Source organism: Poecilia reticulata, chromosome 8, assembly GCF_904066995.2.
Source record: "Poecilia reticulata chromosome 8, P_reticulata-male-v2, whole genome shotgun sequence".
In the NCBI taxonomy this organism is placed as follows: Eukaryota; Metazoa; Chordata; class Actinopteri; order Cyprinodontiformes; family Poeciliidae; genus Poecilia; species Poecilia reticulata.
In genome coordinates, this window is record NC_088837.1 from 2,058,780 (window position 1) to 2,077,344 (window position 18,565).

The 18,565-nt window shown below is 40.1% G+C and overlaps 1 protein-coding gene across 7 annotated transcripts in view; it reads left to right on the forward strand.

Annotated features, from left to right (window-relative positions):
• Positions 1-10,880, forward strand: part of LOC103468293 (thyroid hormone receptor alpha) — a 73,908-nt gene extending 63,028 nt beyond the window's left edge. For 5 of the 7 annotated variants that reach the window (XM_008415255.3, XM_008415257.3, XM_008415256.3 and 2 more), the window contains 4 exons: positions 243-448; positions 3,583-3,729; positions 4,407-4,665; positions 4,758-10,880. In XM_008415255.3, the coding sequence (XP_008413477.1) occupies positions 243-448; positions 3,583-3,729; positions 4,407-4,665; positions 4,758-5,008 (863 nt within the window). In that variant the 3' untranslated portion in view covers positions 5,009-10,880. The remainder of the gene's footprint in view (positions 1-242; positions 449-3,582; positions 3,730-4,406; positions 4,666-4,757) is intronic. The other 2 variants (XR_014088472.1, XR_014088473.1) reach the window with 2 other exon arrangements.
• Positions 10,881-18,565: the final 7,685 nt, after the last annotated feature.

Genomic DNA, 18,565 nt, shown 5'->3' on the forward strand with positions numbered 1-18,565 from the left:
CACTGAGCAACTAGCTAGCCACCATACTGAGCTGCTATCTAGCTACCTCACAGTTAGCTATCTACCTCACCAAGCAGCTAGGTTGCGGTCCTTTCGGTCCTGTTGATAAGATAATTTCAGGATATTTTGTAAAACTTTGTAAAAAGCCAAACTCAGAACTTATTGACTTTTTACCATGTACTCAAGTCTGCATCTCTATATGAAACCACCAACCCATTAACTCCACCCATTCTGTCTCCCAGTGGTGCTGGATGAGAGCAAGCGCGTGGCCAAGCGGCGCCTCATCGAAGAGAACCGAGAGCGGAGGAAGAGGGAAGAGATGGTGCGGACGCTGCAGATGAGGCCAGAGCCAGACAGCGCAGAGTGGGAGCTGATCAGAATGGTGACTGAGGCGCACCGGCACACCAACGCCCAGGGCTCCTCCTGGAAACAGAAGCGCAAATTTCTGGTAATTTGTAACTTTGAAGAGAAACAGTTTATCGCTAGGGCTGCCACGTGGTGAAACCTTGCTGTACAACTCTGTAAGGTTTTCACTTTCCAAACCGATTTTAGCAGATTGTGCAAATAAGAATGCTAAGACGAATTACAGAAATTGAAGCTCATTTTTAAAATTCACTTAATTATTGGCAGTGTTTTACCAAATCAAAGGAGGTAAGAAACCTCTGCTCAAGAACCGAGAGCAGAACATTGAAGTTGTTAAACTTGTTAAAATTCTTAAATTAATAATCACCTTCTTTAATATCGTGTATGTATAATTCCATACATACACAATATATACAGTGGGGAGAACAAGTATTTGATACACTGTTGATTTTTCAGGTTTTCCCACTTGCAAAGCATGTAGAAGACTGTAATTTTTATCATAGGTACTCTTCAACTGTGAGTGATGGAATCTAAAACAAAAATCCAGAAAAATACAATGTATGATTTTTAAATAATTAATTTCCATTTTATTGTGTGAAATAAGTATTTGATCATCTATCAACCTGTAAGAATTTTGGCTCTCACAGACATGTTAGTTCTTCTTTAAGAAGCCCTCCTGTTCTCCACTCATTACCTGTATTAACTGCACCTGTTTGAACTCGTTACCTGTATAAAAGACACCTGTCCACACACTCAATCAATTAGACTCCAGCAACTCCACAATGCCCAAAGCCAGAGAGCTGTGTAAGGACATCAGGGATAAAATTGTAGACCTGCACAAGGCTGGGATGGGCTACAGGACAATAGGCAAGCAGCTTAGTGAGAAGGCAACAACAGTTGGTGCAATTATTAGAAAATGGAAGAAATACAAAATAACGGAAAATCTCCCTCGGTCTGGGGCGCCATGCAAGATCTCACCTCGTGGAGCATCATTGATCCTGAGGAAGGTGAGGAATGAGCCCAGAACTACAGGGCAGGACCTGGTCAATGACCTGAATAGAGCTGGGACCACAGTCTCAAAGAAAACAATCAGTTTCAATCAATCTCTACGCCGTCAAGGATTAAAATCCTGCAGTGCACGCAAGGTGCCCTTCCTCAAACCAACGCATGTCAAAGCCCGTCTGATGTTTGCAAATGACTATCTGAATGATCCAGAGGAGGAATGGGAGAAGGTCATGTGGTCTGATGAGACAAAAATAGAACTTTTTGGTTTAAACTCCACTCGTCATGTTTGGAGGAAGAAGAATGATGAGTGCAACCCCAAGAACACCATCCCAACTGTGAAGCATGGCGGTGGAAGCATCATTCTTTGGGGATGCTTTTCTGCAAAGGGGACAGGACGACTGCACCATATTGTGGGAAGGATGGATGGATGGGGCCATGTATCGTGAGATTTTGGCCAACAACCTCCTTCCCTCAGTAAGAGCACTGAAGATGGGTCGTGGTTGGGTCTTCCAGCATGATAACGACCCAAAACACTCAGCCAGGGCAACTAAAGAGTGGCTCCATAGGAAACATCTTAAGGTCCTGGAGTGGCCTAGCCAGTCTCCAGACCTGAATCCAATAGAAAATCTTTGGAGGGAGCTTAAAGTCCGTGTGGCCCAGCGACAGCCCCGAAACCTGAAGGCTCTGGAGGAGATCTGTATGGAGGAGTGGGCCAAAATCCCTGCTGCAGTGTGTGCAAACCTGGTCAAGAACTACAGGAAACGTCTGATCTCTGTAATTGCAAACAAAGGTTTCTGTACCAAATATTAAGTTTCTTTTTTCTGGTGCATCAAATACTTATTTCACACAATAAAATGGAAATTAATTATTTAAAAATCATACATTGCATTTTTCTGGATTTTTGTTTTAGATTCCATCACTCACAGTTGAAGAATACCTATGATAAAAATTACAGTCATCTACAAGTTTGCAAGTGGGAAAACCTGAAAAATCAACAGTGTATCAAATACTTGTTCTCCCCACTGTATGTGTATGTATAGTTTGTTGACAGAAACTAAATTTGTAGTTAAATTCTTGCCACAATATTATAATTTTTACCAAATTTAAGCAGCTAAATATATTAGTAAACCATTATTACATAGTGCAAACTAACATGTTTTATCATAATTTTAAAACTTTCCAAAGGTCCTTTTTATTGTACCAAAATAGTAAAGTGCAAGACTAAGCTTCAGGAAAATGTTTTACTGATTAAAGCCCAGCTATAATTTTTTTTTATATATATTGTGGTAATTAATGGATACCTTCATACACGGGGTCTAGAAAATAATGGTTACCAAGCAACCATTTAATACAGAAGCAAGCAGTTTTACACTTGAATACATTTGTGTGCAGCGATTTAAAAGGGGAAGGACATTCAGGTCTGAAGAACACACTGTGTGGGAAAAGCAGCCGCAGCACAATGGCTGCTGCTGCTTCACAACCTCAATGCTGCTTCACTTCAGAACGACCCTGATCTGTGCAAACAAAACTTTGGAAAAATGCTTGGGGGAAAAAACGTCCTTATTGAATATGTTTGAATTTTCAAAAGAGTGCAGGCATGAGTTTTCATATGTTTTCACCAAAAAAGTTTTTTTTTTATTTATTCATTTTCTAAAGCAATTCAGCAGTTTAAATGAGGAGTCAGTATTTAAAATGTCCTTTTTAAAAGTCTAACCAAGGACTTTTATAATTTGGACAGATTTGTGAAATATTTTTTGACTAGAAACCCTTTGTGCACAACAGTTGCATTGTTTTTAACATGTAACTTTGTCCTTGATTAAGTAAACTTAAATAAATACCGTACATATATAATTTACTACAGCTTTATCGCCTTACTTTGTGGAACCAGGTGATTACTAAAATATGTCTTCAGTGACTCTAAAAGTCCATGATTATACATGTAAAAGTTACATCAACTATCACGTGTTGAAATATATTACGTGTTATTTTTTTTGTGCAAATGACAGATTTTTTTGTTAGTTTATTTAGGAAATTGAGCTTAAATCTGCTTCATTTATTGTCAGTAAATCTCAACATGTGTACTATACACTCGTACATCCTGTGTGGGTTTTACATCCACAGCTTACTGAGCGGACAACCTGCATTTTAGAACAAGGTTTTCTCTTCATTCTCCTGCCTCATTGACTGCTGACCGCGTCATTGTGCTGTTTGCAGGCGGACGACATCGGCCACGGTCAACTGATGCCCACTTCAGACGGAGATAAGGTCGACCTGGAGGTCTTCAGTGAGTTCACCAAGATCATGACCCCTGCCATCACCCGCGTTGTTGACTTTGCCAAGAAACTGCCCATGTTTTCAGAGGTTGGTAGGAAAGGATGCTAAAGGTTGTTTTTCATGAAACAGTTTATGATGCAGTCTTTTTCCATCCCGTTCTCAAACCTGTCACTTCAGTTATGTAAACGCTGGTTGTGAAATCAGAACTAAACAAGCCAAAGTAGGTATTTCAGTAACAAGAGTTGCATTTATTGCCACCGTAACGTGTTATAAAAGCCTTATAAAAGTTTTACCTGCAAAGTAAAAGAAGAAAAATTTAGTTTTTCAAATATTTTTGCAGATAAAAATCAGAAAATGCAGCATGCAGTTGTTACTAACCCCCTTTAGATTGATATCCACAAACCCAACATCATTAGAAGCATTTCACATCATCATGAAGTTCTACTCAGAATGTTTCACTTGTGATTCTGTGGCAGCCACTTTCTTAAATTTATTGCTTTATGACTTCATGTGAAATATGCAATACAGTACAATGAAATGTACAATTCAACAGGCCTGTCTCTGTCTCTGATGGGGCCTAGCTAGCAGACTGAGGGCTGGTCCAAACACAATATTCCCACAAAAATTCACAAATGTATACCACATTTTTCTGATTTTAATTCTAACAAATATTGTTGACCTTGCCTTAACTGTCTTTTTTCAAGTTTCTATGAAGGTTTTGTCCTATTCAAAGCACTAACCCTGAATTTCTGTGCACCTGCCAGCTGCCTTGTGAAGACCAGATCATCCTGCTGAAGGGTTGCTGCATGGAGATCATGTCCCTGCGCGCCGCCGTGCGCTACGACCCCGAAAGCGAAACGTTGACGCTCAGCGGCGAGATGGCCGTAAAACGTGAGCACTTGAAAAACGGCGGGCTTGGGGTTGTTTCGGACGCCATATTTGATCTGGGCAAAAGCCTGGCACAGTTCAACTTGGACGACTCCGAGGTGGCACTGATGCAAGCGGTGCTGCTCATGAGCTCAGGTGAGGCAGCATCACCTTTTATAGGAAGAACTACTTGAACTGGCTGCAGTAAACATGTCGTATTACCAGTTCTTCTTTCTGCACTGGTTCAGATCGGTCAGGGCTGATGAGCGTGGAGAAGATCGAGCGGTGCCAGGAGGCCTACCTGCTGGCTTTTGAGCACTACATCAACTACCGTAAGCACAACATTCCCCACTTCTGGCCAAAGCTCTTGATGAAGGTCACGGACCTGCGGATGATCGGCGCCTGCCACGCCAGCCGCTTCCTCCACATGAAGGTCGAGTGTCCAAACGAACTCTTCCCGCCACTCTTCCTAGAAGTCTTCGAGGACCAGGAAGTGTGACATCGCGCCCCGCCACTTGGGGTTTGGCAGTAAAGGAAGCATCGGCCATGGATGAGCATCGTAGGAAAAAACTGGATTTTGTTTTCATTTGTGAGAACGTGCCCTGTACATTTTTCTGTTGTTTATTTGCCCATTTCTGTCAAACACAAGACTTTGACCTTCTGCCACCAGCAAAATATCAGCAACATGAAACAGAAACCCAGGTGTTCTACAGCTGGTAGTTCTTCAACACTATGCCATAAACGTGCATCTATGAGGAGGGCTGGACTGGTGCCACACCTAATGCAAACTGAGGGGCTTTGCTAGCGGCACACCTTAGTGAAATCTCAAGCACGTGTCTTCGAGGGTTTTTTCTTGTCCTAGACCTGACAACATGGCACTTCTGACAATCCCAACAACCATCCCACTGAACTCCCACCTCCCCAACATCTCCTAGAGCAAAAGCTTCCACTTTCAATCCACTGTGGCCCTGAGAGTGTTTGTCAACCTACCTCCGTCACACAAACCTTCACACTGAGAAACACACTCACAGAATGTACGTGCACAAAAAAAAAAAAAAAAACGACACCCCAACACTGTTACCTCATTTCTTGTCAAATGTATTTCTCTATTTATATTTGGTGGGGATGGAGGAGCCAGATGTAGCTCAGTTAGAGGATATGGAGCCATGCTACCCATATGCTACTGGCAACTGCTGAGAGAACATTCAGTGGAACAACTTTGTGTAAAACACTAATCTACAAATTATTTGTACTACAAGTCTTATAGCCGAGGACACTATAGCAAACACCGTGCGTCACTAGATGTGATGAGCATCACATTCTGTAAGCACTAAACTGTGAGTATGTATGGAGTCTGATTTGAGTCAGACTTGGCAAATAAAGTTTTTTGAATAGCGAACAGTTGCAAAGTGCAGAAACTCAACATCGCTGTTCAAAACTCCTTCCTGTGTTCGCTGATTGGCCCTGATGTAATTCACCCTGAGAAATCAAAGCCAATGGGAGAAATCCCTGAGTGGAGATGAGAATTGAGCGGAGTTGTGTAGGAAGGCAACGCCCAGACGGCTGGTGCTTCTTCAGTCTTTTGGGCTTTACTCGCAAAGGTTCTCGGATCATATTTACGTATTTTTAGGCGTACGAACAAATTTGTCCATATCTGCATATCCAGTTGGTAAAATTTATAATTTCCCAGCAAATAATCTGAATAAATGTGTAGCCTATTCGTCTTAAACTTTTGAGATCTATCTCCTTTATTCTTATTGATGAAATATTTAAACAATTACAATAACCCCTGGAGAGCTTTGTCTTTTTTTTTCTACACATTTCTATTTAATAATTGCAGCTTATGTCTGACTTTTGTTAGTAATTTTGATAACTTTCTCACTTGGCTGTTTTTAGTTGATTTTCAAGATTTTATCGCATTTTATTTACACAAATCTCATTCCATTATTTATTACCACAGTCTGCCATGTTCCAGTAAAGAAAATATGTAAAATTAATCTGATCAATACGCAATTTTTTCCCCAACTTTAAAACATAGCACAGTGCTTTGAATACATTATTATAATCATAATTATTTGTTTTTAGAAGAAGCCAAGAATTTATCAATTTATACAACAAACACATAGCTCCATAAAGAACTATTAAAGGTTCACTAGTTGGTGGTGAAGGAGTTATGGTTACAATGATTGTCTGCTGATTTCCAACGTGACTGATTAGCAAATGTTAGCTGTTTTGCTAATATTTCCTGCAGTGTGGTCTTGAGGTCATTATTTATGGCTCCTACCAGATTGCTCGAGCTAATTTTTTTCTCCGTTTCCAAAAGAACGTTTGTAACAAGCATACTTCAGCTGCGCCTGTAAATTTAAAGGCCTTTTAAGTACCGGAGCACTGAATTATTTCACTGAGCAGTTAAAACACAGCTTATCAGTTTAGTATGACTACAGGCGCCTGTCCCTTAGCAGCTGAAATCTGCAAATACTGAAGACTCCCTCTAAAAATGATGAATGTTGCCAGTGGGAACGGAATAGGAATGAATTGGTGAATTGTCCCGAAGCTGACTGTGCAGTTACATAATTAATCTGGAATTGTGCACCATTCAATTCAAAAAGACTTTTTTTGATCCCAAAGGGAAATAAATGTTATCCTTCCTGCCGGCTGGCAGGAAGGATCTCCTGTTGCAGTCTGTATTACAGCAAATTTGAAGAAGCCTCTAACTAAAGACACTCTATGTCTTCCATACATGAGAGTGTATGGAAGACACTCTCATGGCCTAAATTAAAGCACTACCAGCCTCAAATTTAAATCTTGAAAATGACCTAAGCATGTAGCAGTCAGCTAATTTTCTTTTTCTTTGGCAGACAGACACAAGATTCTAGACCTTTAATCATCTTTGGAAAACTTCCAGATCAAATCATAGTTGATTGTTCCCATCAACTCATTGTCCTTCTAAACTTCAGCCTTTGATCTCTTAGTGTCATTTCTAAGTCGGTGTGTTTACAGAAAGCACTTTTTTTATTCAGAACATCTAAGAGGTCTTCAGCCATTTCCAGCCTACACCGGGTGTCTGCATGTAGAATACCTCACCCAACCCGTACTCCTGATTCATTACCTCACAGACACACATTCACTTTTCAGATGTTTTTACTCTTTCTCATTGGCTTTTCTTTGTTCTTTTTATTTATTTATTTATTTTTTTTAGCCCTTTCTGATAAGTTGTGGGAAGCATCCTCTCAGTCTCCGTGTGTTCTCATCTTGACCCCCTGACCTGTTTTCTTCCGAGCCGCACCATCCCTGGTAGGGACCTGTTGCATCCCCTCATCCTCCCACCCAACCCCTCCGCCTGTAACTGCCTGAAACCAACAGACTCTACCTCACCTCTCGTCTCCATGGAGACGCCTCTCGGAACCCAACACGAGCACATCTGCCAACCTAAAACACTAACCAGTTATTAGCTGTACGTCCCCACTGTGAACGGATACGTCAACAGCGTCCGTCTGCTGAAGGCGCTGCTCCTCTTTAACTGTCATTTTCACCTGGTTTGTTTTTCTAACTACCCACATGGGACCAAGAGTCGCTCTGAGTTCAGGTTTTTCTTTCAGAACCAGAACTTGACGGCGGCCTGGTGGGTGAAGGAGTGACGGTAAAAGAATGAACTTCGAAGAGACCATGATAGCGTTCTGGCAGGTGGAGCCGTTTCGGCCCGGTCGGGTCAGGACTCTGGTGGGTGACTCAGCCGTTTTGGAAAGCACATGATGGACTAAATTCCTTCCCGGAGAAACAAACAAAAACCCCAGAAACCTGCAGGGAGAGAACCATGGCTCCAGCTGCCATCCACTACAAAAAAAAAAAAAAAAAAAGAAACACGGACTTATCAGGTTCTGTTTTGCACTAAAACCACGCTGTCTGTCTGTATCCTGAACCGCTCTGGACTCTTTTCCTCTCCGTCTCGTCCTCCTGCTGTTTTCATCTTTCACTCCATCCGTTGATTCCGGACGGTGAGGCTCGGGTCGTTAGGGGTCACCACTCACTAGAATGCGTTTCCATTGTAAATGTCTGCAAATCTTTGCCGATATTCTGCTGATGTCGGGGAAAGAAAACACAATTTTGCAATAGATGTGTTTCCATGATAAAAGGAATGAAATTAAAATCACATGTGAATTAAAACACAAGTCATTAAAAATCATGTCAGGATGGTTGTAAACAGCTCCATGAGATTTATAGTCATCTATCCACCGAGATGTTGACGTTTTATTCAGACGTTGGAGCGACAAGCCCCGCCTTCTTTGGAGCGGCTGCGTATGCTGCAGTTTGGGGAAGAGAGACCATCATCCTCCTTCCACTTCCTGTCTTCTTCGTCGTCGTTTTCGCCTGTAGTAACATCGAGCTGGTGATCATGTGACTTGTGCGATTCTGAGAAAAAGTGTTTCCATTGAAGTTTTGCAGAATACACAAAGTTTGATATGACCGAAAAATCACCTCATCCTGTCGCACAAACCTTTTGTTGAAAAACAAAAGGTTCTGAGTTTTTTTTGGGTTTTTGTTGCTCATTCTGATATGTTCATGTGCCTCTTATGGGTGTATCGTTACACTTCGTAGTGCTTGCAGAAATATTCGTACATCTAACTCTTTCACGACTTTGTTGCATTACAACCACAAACATTCATGTGTTTCACTGGGATTTCATGTGACCAGCACCAAGTTTCACATGATGGAGGTGAAAGTTTTACATTTTTTGAAAAATAGAACATAAGTTGCTCCTATTTGGAAATTTGGGGAAATACCGATATTAATATTTATATCGCTGTTACAGCTGATATTTACCTATATTATATGTTTCACTTCTCCTTCAACACCTTAAACAAACCACAGCTGACTTCATCACCAAACTACCCACAATCCTTTGCTGCATCACCATCACTGTCACATGACCAGACAAACATTACACCAGCAACGTCGGCCCCTCCCCCTCCAAAGATAAACGGCACCAAGATAGAAATAAATATCGGTTGTTAAAATCGGCCCAGCTTTGTTTATCGGTCCAATACATGATTTTAAAAAACGGCCAGTATCTACCAATACTGATTTTAGTGCTGATATATCGTGCATGCCAACTCCAAAGCTTAGTTTGACACCCCTAAATAGTGCCCAAAACACCAGAAGTGTGTAATCGAAAAAAAAAAGTTTGCTCACACCAGACCAGAAACATGGTGGTGGCAGCATCATACTGTGGGAATACAGACAAAGAAATATTTACAAGACAAATAATATAGAAAAAGTATTAACTATGCATTATTACTGCCAGTCTGTTGCTAAACAAACACATCCCCACAGCATGATGCTGCCACCACCGTTATTTACCACCACAGAACCATTTCATTTGTGTTGGTCTGGACAATAAATTCCCAGTAAAGTACATTAGAAGTTTTTGGTTGCAGTATGACAACATGACAACAAGTTAAAAAATCAAATACAGTATGAATGCTTTTGCTGTGGACTATCTGTACTATACATATAAATATCTGTAAATATTTAAAGCTACATATATATAATATAATATAAATATTTCTATGCACTCAGGCCCATTCTGATGATTTCTCCAGGTGACAGAGTCTGGATGAAAATCAGCAGCGTTTCTCTCCGGCTGACATGACGATGCTTGTTTGACTCGTGGCGATTACCAAGTAACCTCCTCAGTCCGCTGACCTTGGAGCTCGCCTGCAGGTCCAGCCAGCTCTCTCCTCTTTTTTTTTTTTTTTCTCTTCTTTTTGCGTTTTGCTGGGGTCGAGGGTCAGCGTTCCCCGTCGGTGATGTAGATGTGAGCTGGCAGCGCCAAACGGTCGGCAGAGGAAAACCACACCAGCACTCGTTTATCTGCTCCAGGGTCTCTGGAGTTGCTCCGGCTGCTGCAGCTTTAGAAGCCAGCTCCGATTTTAATCTAACAGAAAAATGGTAATTAACTCCAACCCAGGACGACTTTACAACCTTTAAATTAGAAGCCGCAGAATAAATCAGGTGTTTGTTTTTTGTTTTGTTTTTTCACTTTGTAAAGGGAGAATTGTGATTTCTCTCTCTCAGTCGTCCAAACTGTGAATCGGATGCTAATCTCTGCCACTGCACCAAACCGTAACAGCCGAGGCGTTCTCCTCCTGACTTACCCAGGGGAAACGGCTCTGTCTCTAGCTCCGTCTGTCCTGCACCGTCCTCCTGTCCTCTGTCTCTCTGTCTCTGCCTGTCCTGCACCCAGACGCCCACCCTGCTCCTCGGAGCTCTCATTGGTGGAGGAAGATATGACAATCCCTGCAGGAGTGTGTCTCCATGTGGAATGTAAAATACTGCAATTATGTGATTAAAGACACATTGTGAAATCTTCAGGTTCTTGTTGTTTTACTGGTTACAACCAATCGATCATTGTGTTTTTTTTTACTTGTCCTTTCCAGCAGTGACACTCTGAATGGCTTTTTGAGTGTGGAGGTGAGATCCAACAGTTACTCTCACTAGTGGAGCGTTCCAGCTTTCGCTATGAGGATAAATGTAGGAAACTTTATTAGAAATTGATTTGGGTTGATTTCAGATGTAAAGAAAAGGGAAAAAAGTGAAAGGAGAATAAAGGAGAAAGGTGGGAACAAGTTTACAGGGAAAGAAGCACAGAGGGATCGCTTAGAAAACTGTAATAAGAAAATAGTTTTTTTGTCTCCTGTGACTCTTCAGAAGTACGACGTTGAGACGTGTCAGTATCAAAAGAAGTCTGTCTCAAAAGAGGTCTGCAGAAAGAGAGAAAAAACAAGAGAAAAACCACTGCAACAAACAGCATGCATGTAAAAATAATAATTATAAAATCACTGAACTGTACACGGTACAAGTTAATATAAGATGTGTTTAGTAGAAAAAATCCTTTAAATTTGCTGTTGTGAGTCGTTATATACAAAGGATTGTTAAACTAGGGGCGTTAGTGATGTCACACTGTGTCACTGCCAGGAGAACCGTAGTGTTTGGTTTTAGGTGTTTGTTAGATAAACTCCACGTTGGGCTGCGTTTCCTACTAAACATTAAATCTTTCATCTGGACGACATTAAATATGCAGGCCAGAGAACAATGGAATGGGCTTAGACTCAAGTATGTTCATGTGCTCTGTTCATTTTCAACTTTTGGACATTTTCTGACTTTGAACATTTCAAAAAAAAATTGCAACTTTTGAGACTCAGACATTTTTCAGGTTTTGTATAGAAATGTTCTGAGAGTGATGTCAAAATTTATGCTTTTTCTAACAAATTTGTGACTTTTCAAACTCAGAAATGTCCGAGTTTTTTGTTTTTTTTAAAGATGTCTCAGATTAATCTAAACAATGGGTTTATTCGATCAAATTTTCTACTTTCCAAACTTAGAAACTTCCCTGTTTTTATTTCTATGCAATTTCTGAGTTGCTTGGTAGAAATGTACTCCTTTTTTTCTACAATAGCTTTAATATGCTGTCATACAGGTCTCTGTCCTGCTGAACAGCATACATCCTTTTCCTCTAGAATTATTTTAACACAAAGTAGTGTAAAATGACAAAATATGAAATCTTTTGCATGCTTCTCTGTTCTTCTTCCAGGCAGCGGTGGTGATAAAAGCAGGCCTGTGTTGTCTCGGCCTGCAGCGCCTCTCCAATAACTTCATTTGGTAACACACAGGCTCCGATTAGTGAATCAGAGGAGCATCATGTGAGACTCAGCTCCAGCAGCTGGACTCATCACGCAGCCACAGTTTTCCTCTTCTAGCTGTTGATCTAAAAGCTGAGCCGATTTGGCCTGGAGCCACTCAGATAACGGTTCAGAGGAAACAGGATCCGTTGTTCTCTTGTTTTCTGTGACAAATCGCTGTCGGCACAATCAGAGAAAAGCGTTCCGATAGTTTAAAACCTTTTAAAAAAATTTTTCACTGGGCTTGAGACATTTCTTACGTCAAAGTATCTGACATTTATCTGACCACGTGCATCTAAAGGGGAATTCTGACTAGTTTCATAGCTGGGAAGGCAGCAGTTATTTAGCACTTTGGACCTCCACCAGATGTGACTGATCAATCTGATTACTGATTTTATGTGATAGACCGACACAAAGCTACGACGGAATATTAGAGAAAAGAAAAAAAAGAGGAGTAAATTCCATCCAAAAAACTTTTTTGAGATTAGGCTCAAACATTTTGTAGAAAAAGAAGGAAATTTCTGAGTTTGAAAAGTTGAAAATGTTTGACTTTTTGACATTTTCAGAGTTTGAGAATGGGAGAAATTCTGACTTTTCAAACTCAGAAATTTCCATGTTTTTTTCTAGAAAATTGTTGAGATTAATCTCAAAATTTCTGAATTTTTCCTAGCAACTTTTCAAATTCAGAAATGTCCTTGTTTTTCTTGAAAATTACAGTTTTCTGGCAGAAATGTACTCTATATATATATATATATATATATATATATATATATATATATATATAAAAAGACAGCGTTTTATATATATATATATATATATATATATATATATATATATATATATATATATATAACGCCGTCATAGAAAACAAGACCGTACTTTTCAGATTTTCCACTTTCCAATTATGCTGAACGTTTTGTTAGTCTTTCACATAGCCTAATAAAATACCATCATTTACGGTCGGTTGCAACATGAGCAAAGGTTCAAAAGTTTGTAGATACATGTGAGGCAGCGTGGGTTCAGACCCAATACTAGAAAACATCATGGCCGACATTCTATATGAGAACAAAGAGTTAGAGGTCAGGATTAACCGCTAAACCAAGTGTTGTGTTTGAACAAGGCAACATGGAGCTGTGGGATTAAAACTGTGCTCAGCCAGATATTAAATGACCTCCAGTATTAGGAGAAATTTTAATATGTTTTAAACCGAATACTTGTGAGGCTTCAGAGAACTGAACCTCCACTACACTCTTTTCATCACACAGGAAACTGTTGTGTTTTTCGTCAACCAACCAATCAATCAATCAAAAATTTGTTTGCTAATGACAGGTTATTTAGCCTGTCATTAGAAAAAACTGAAAGAAGAGAGAAAAAAAAATTGAGGTTCGTTTTTCAAAGTCAGTCATTTCTGAATGTCGTCATTTCAAAGTAAATTTATTGAACAAGCAACCTAAATACAGTAGCTCCACACTAAATATTTAGCTAGCCAACTATTAGCAAGCTAAATGTTTCAAATGTTTGGGTGGCTAGCTAAGTATTTAGTTTGGCGCTAAATATTTAGTTTACAACTATAATTAGTTTGTAAGCTAAATAGTTAGCCTCAAACATTTAGCTTGCTAACTAAAGCTAGCAAGCTGGCTTTAGTTAGTGAGCTAGCTAACTTTTTGTTGGCCATCTAAATATTTATATTCCCTCTTCCACAATGAGAAGGACTGGCTGTTTGAACAGTGAGTGTACATTATCAACCCACAGAGACCAACACTGCTATCACACAATCAATATGTAATCAGTGTTGGCAACGTTTATATGATCAATATGTATGACAACACTTCCTGTTTGAATTCTGATCCCAGATAATGGAACGGATGAGATGAGATTTTATTGGTCTAAAACCTCCAAATGGAGCCAAGAATCTTCAGGGTTTGGTATTATTCTGCATTTGGATGTGATTTGAAAGCAAAACATGATAGCAGATGTTTATCAGTCATAAACCCGCATCCATACATTCACTTGCTTGCTTTGAAGTCTGTGAAGATCATTGAAAGTTGAGTTTATATTCCCCCTTCTTTATTCTGACACCTCCAAATTAAATCCAGTACCAAACTGGCTTCAAAGTTCACCTCCCAAACTCTGAACATTTCACAGAGCTCTGTTCAGTCACATCGTCTGAAAATGGAAATAAGACGGCCCGGTTCCAAACCCACAGTCCTACACACCAACAGTCCGGAGCAGTGCCTGTGTCACAGTTGATGAGACCTCAATCCGTCCCTCTATTGCTTGATCCTTTCATCAACCAGAGACAAGATGCCAAGTTACCCCCAACCTGAAGGGAGCAGTCCACCAGACAATCACAGCATTGATCAGAGAATCTGTTTCTAGGACAGCTGTTGGCTGGAGACTTCACAAATCTGACAAGAAGAAAGTGATAGTGGAAAGACAGACAGAAGTCCTGCTTGTAGTTTGTCACACACCATGTAGAGGGAACACAGCAGACATGAGGATGAATAGGGCAACATTTAACGTTTAAATAGGAAAACCAACTTTGCACATCACCTTGAACACACCGTCCCCAAAGTCATGTGGTGGTAGCATCATCTGATATGGAGGCTTTAATAATCAAGGGAGTGTGAAGACGGTCAGAGTTGAAAGAGGAAGGATGAAGGATGAAGGTTTAGCTTTTAGCTGGCCTGGTAAAAACCAGCATCTTGTTCTACACTTTGCTTCATCCAGAAGATCTGGACCGTCTGCTGATGAGAAACGATGCTAGAGGCGTGGAGTCTGTAGAAATTTTATAGTTACCCAATTATTAAGGTTTGCCCATGACGTGACGTGTGTACGACGCTATGAAGCTTACCGGACATTTCCTACACTGTTTACAACCATCCTCCAGATTACAATTCTAAAACAGCTCAGAAAATCAACGTCATTGTTCAGAACTTCTCCTTCTGTTTTCTGATTGACCCGGTAGAATTTCTACTGCACAAATCAAGGTCACTGGGAGAAATCCCAGACTGAGCACTGGAAGAAGATGAGAATCAAGCAGAATTGTGTAGGAAGGCAACAGTCAGGCTAGCTGTTAGCAGGAAACTGAACCTAACAGAGAGCCAGAGCTACAGTGGAATGTGTTTGACCAAAGCATTGGCACATGTTAGAATGGTTCAGTTAAAGTCCAAAGACTAGTGGTTAGAATTTCAGTTTCTATAAGTAGATATCTTGTAGCGATGTGAAGCTAAAAGACTTTCAGCTTTAACTGCAGCCAGCATTTTTCCAATCAGAGAAACTCCAGTTTGTATTGTTAGAGGGACCAAATCCACAAACGTCTCCATTAAACCACATATTAAGTCACACACTCTATATCTGTTATCGGTGGCAGACATAAATAATCCTGTATCCAGTTGTCAGTCAGTCGGTCATCTATGTCTTTATAAAACCAACAGTAATACAGCATTACAGAAAGGGAACCAAGGCGCTTTCAGTGAAAGTTTCAACATGTTAGAAATTATTAACCAACATTTTTTTTGGGGGGGGGGCAGTAATTTTACATTTATAATCAAAAGCGTGCATTAATCTACCCAACTGATTATGTTTTAATGAGACAGACGGCTAAATTATTCCCAAACCTTCGCCGTCATGGCAGCCAGGCGACGTCAAATTTGCTCTTAGCTTGTTGTGGTGGGGATGATGTAACAGTGAGCAGCTTTGCTCTCCACCAATCCAAAAATCCGTCTCTGCCCAGACCGGCACAGATAGCCTGTGTGTGTGTATAAAGGCTGCTGTGTGTGCGTGTGTGTGCGCGTGTGTGCGCGTGTGTGCGTGCGTGCGTGTGGAGGGCCAGTGAGTGAGGCTCACACCCCTGCACAGAGATGCAGTCTGACAGGCCAGGACATCCATTACAGATTTTTCCTGTAAGGGAAAAATGCTTCCAGGGAGTCCCTAAAATGGGTTTGATAGAGCGGGTTTTAGTAAACATTGCTTCTGAGTTTCTTTATGTTGCAGATTAGCATGAATGATCGATTCTTTCACATAATATACCCTTGCTTATACATTAATGCTACAATATGTAAATTTAACTAAAACTAGTTCCAACAAATATGTCAAAACATATCACAGTGTCATGATTAAGCCTGTCTAGGTAACATATTTTGCTGGACAATAAATTGTCCCAGAAGTTATTGTGATAAACAATAATATTGTTGTTTTGAGACCATTTTCAAATATGATCATTAATAATGCAAGAACACATTTTCCAAGATCAATAAACTTTAAATTTTAATGAACTTTTAACACCGGACATTTTAAATATCCAAAATAAATCAGCAAAACAACAGAAACAACAAATAAAATGAATTGTGACGTCTCTGTAAACAGAATTGTCCTTTAGGAAAAAAGAGAGACGAGTTGAAACCGAAACACCAGTCTGAAGACTTTTGTCATCTAGTTTTTGGTAGAAGGAGGGAAAAGAGAAAAACAAATCATGTAAATGGAAATGATTGAGCTTGTTTTCATTTGTCATGCAATTTATATATTTATTGAGCTGCTATTGCTGTCTGAAGAAACTCACTGACCAGAAACAACCAATCAGAGCCAGGAGGAGGGGCTTGGCGCTGTCAATCATCCTCATGCATGCTACTAAATGGTGTGAACAAAACTCATTGTTAAAGAAGAACTGTTTATCCCATCCTTGCCATGCTAATTAGCATTAGCATCCACAAGCTCTGCTAAAACCCTCCTCCTCCTGGCTCTGATTGGTTGTTTCTAGTTAGAACTACTGGCAGAGGAGCTCAGTTTGATTCACAGATTATCTGTCTCATACCATACTGTTGTCATATAGTGACAGTTTCAATATATATGAATATGTGAACAAATATTAGTTATGACAGTGACATACCGCAGCCTTAAAGTCATTTCACTGTCTGGTCGTTTCCTGATAACTGGGCCACTGGCTGTGTGCTGCCCACTTTATGGGCTAATGTATTTCTAACAGTTCGAGAAGATCTTTCCAAAAATAGATTGGACACTAAACCCCGTGGCTGCCCCACCCCGCTGATCCATTCATGCAGACTGGTGTTACGTAAGAGCATTACCCTGCTACCCTGGCAGACATGTCCTTGCTTCAACTCGGTCAGAGAAATAACAGTTGGGTGGGTAGAGATAATACAGGAGGGAGGGCAGAGGTGAGCGTACGTCAAGGGTCCTGCAGAGGCACACAGTGTTTAATAAGAGATATCATGGATCCTGTTAAAACTTTGAGTTTTGGTTCCGCTCAGAGAAATTCTGTTACGTAAGAAATACACTCGAAATATGAGAGCATGTGATTAGAGCAATGGAGAACGTTTTATTGAATTTCACACATCAACAGGCTTAATGCAGGGGAGATAAGATCGTTCTAATGAACAAGAGACCATGATAAAGTCGCAGGCATCGATAAGATCCGTTTAAAGTACTAGTCTGCCCTCTAGTGGTGGACTCAAAGTAGTAATACCCTCATCGTCAAGATTTTATTAATGCTTCAGTCACAAAAGAAGAGAGAGTAGTTATAAGTTTATGATAAACTTATTTTGTGTATCATAAATTACTTTAAAGAAGCAGTATTATGTATTTCCCAGGCACATAGAGTCATTTTATAGCACCGTCAAGTAACTTCTTCTGTTCCAAAAATGCTGTATATCAAAAAGTAAGTTAAAAGAAATTTGTAATGGGTGTGCTGTGCTGGCCACTGTCTCTTTAAGAAGCTCCTGCTCTTTCTGACACTGCCTTCAGCACGTCTGAGCGTCGGACTGAGAAGTAGCTCTTACTTTTCACTTTTCTGTGGGTCTCATTAGAGAACCAAACAGTTTTTGAAACAGTTTCTCAAAAATAGAATTTGTCCATATGAGCTGATAACGACTTTAGAAAGACTATCATACAAAATATTATCTATAGACATGTATCTTTAAATAATAAAATAATAATTTAAAAAAAATGGATAGACTTTGAAACCCTGAGATGGACCAAAATTTGAAATTTTGGCTTTGGCCCATGGACTATTTGGCCCAACGGACTGATCCAAGCAAAACCAAAGCAATCCTGTATCGCCCTCTTCAGGACAACATGGTTACCAACAGACAGTCATGTCCTGCTATTTTCAAACCTGAATAATGTTGAACAGTCAAATTCTAATGTAGTAAGTTTCTAGCAAATTGACAATGGAAGACTAATAACTGTTTTGCCTCACTTCATGGATAAAAAGTTAACAAGGAATTGAAAACAAATGGTAACATTTTATTTGAAGGGGTGTGCCAACTTTGCATTAAATTATCATAATTTACAAATTCATGCAAAGTTGGCATTTTAATGAACTTTCAATGCAACTTTTAGAGCAACTTTGCATTAAAAGT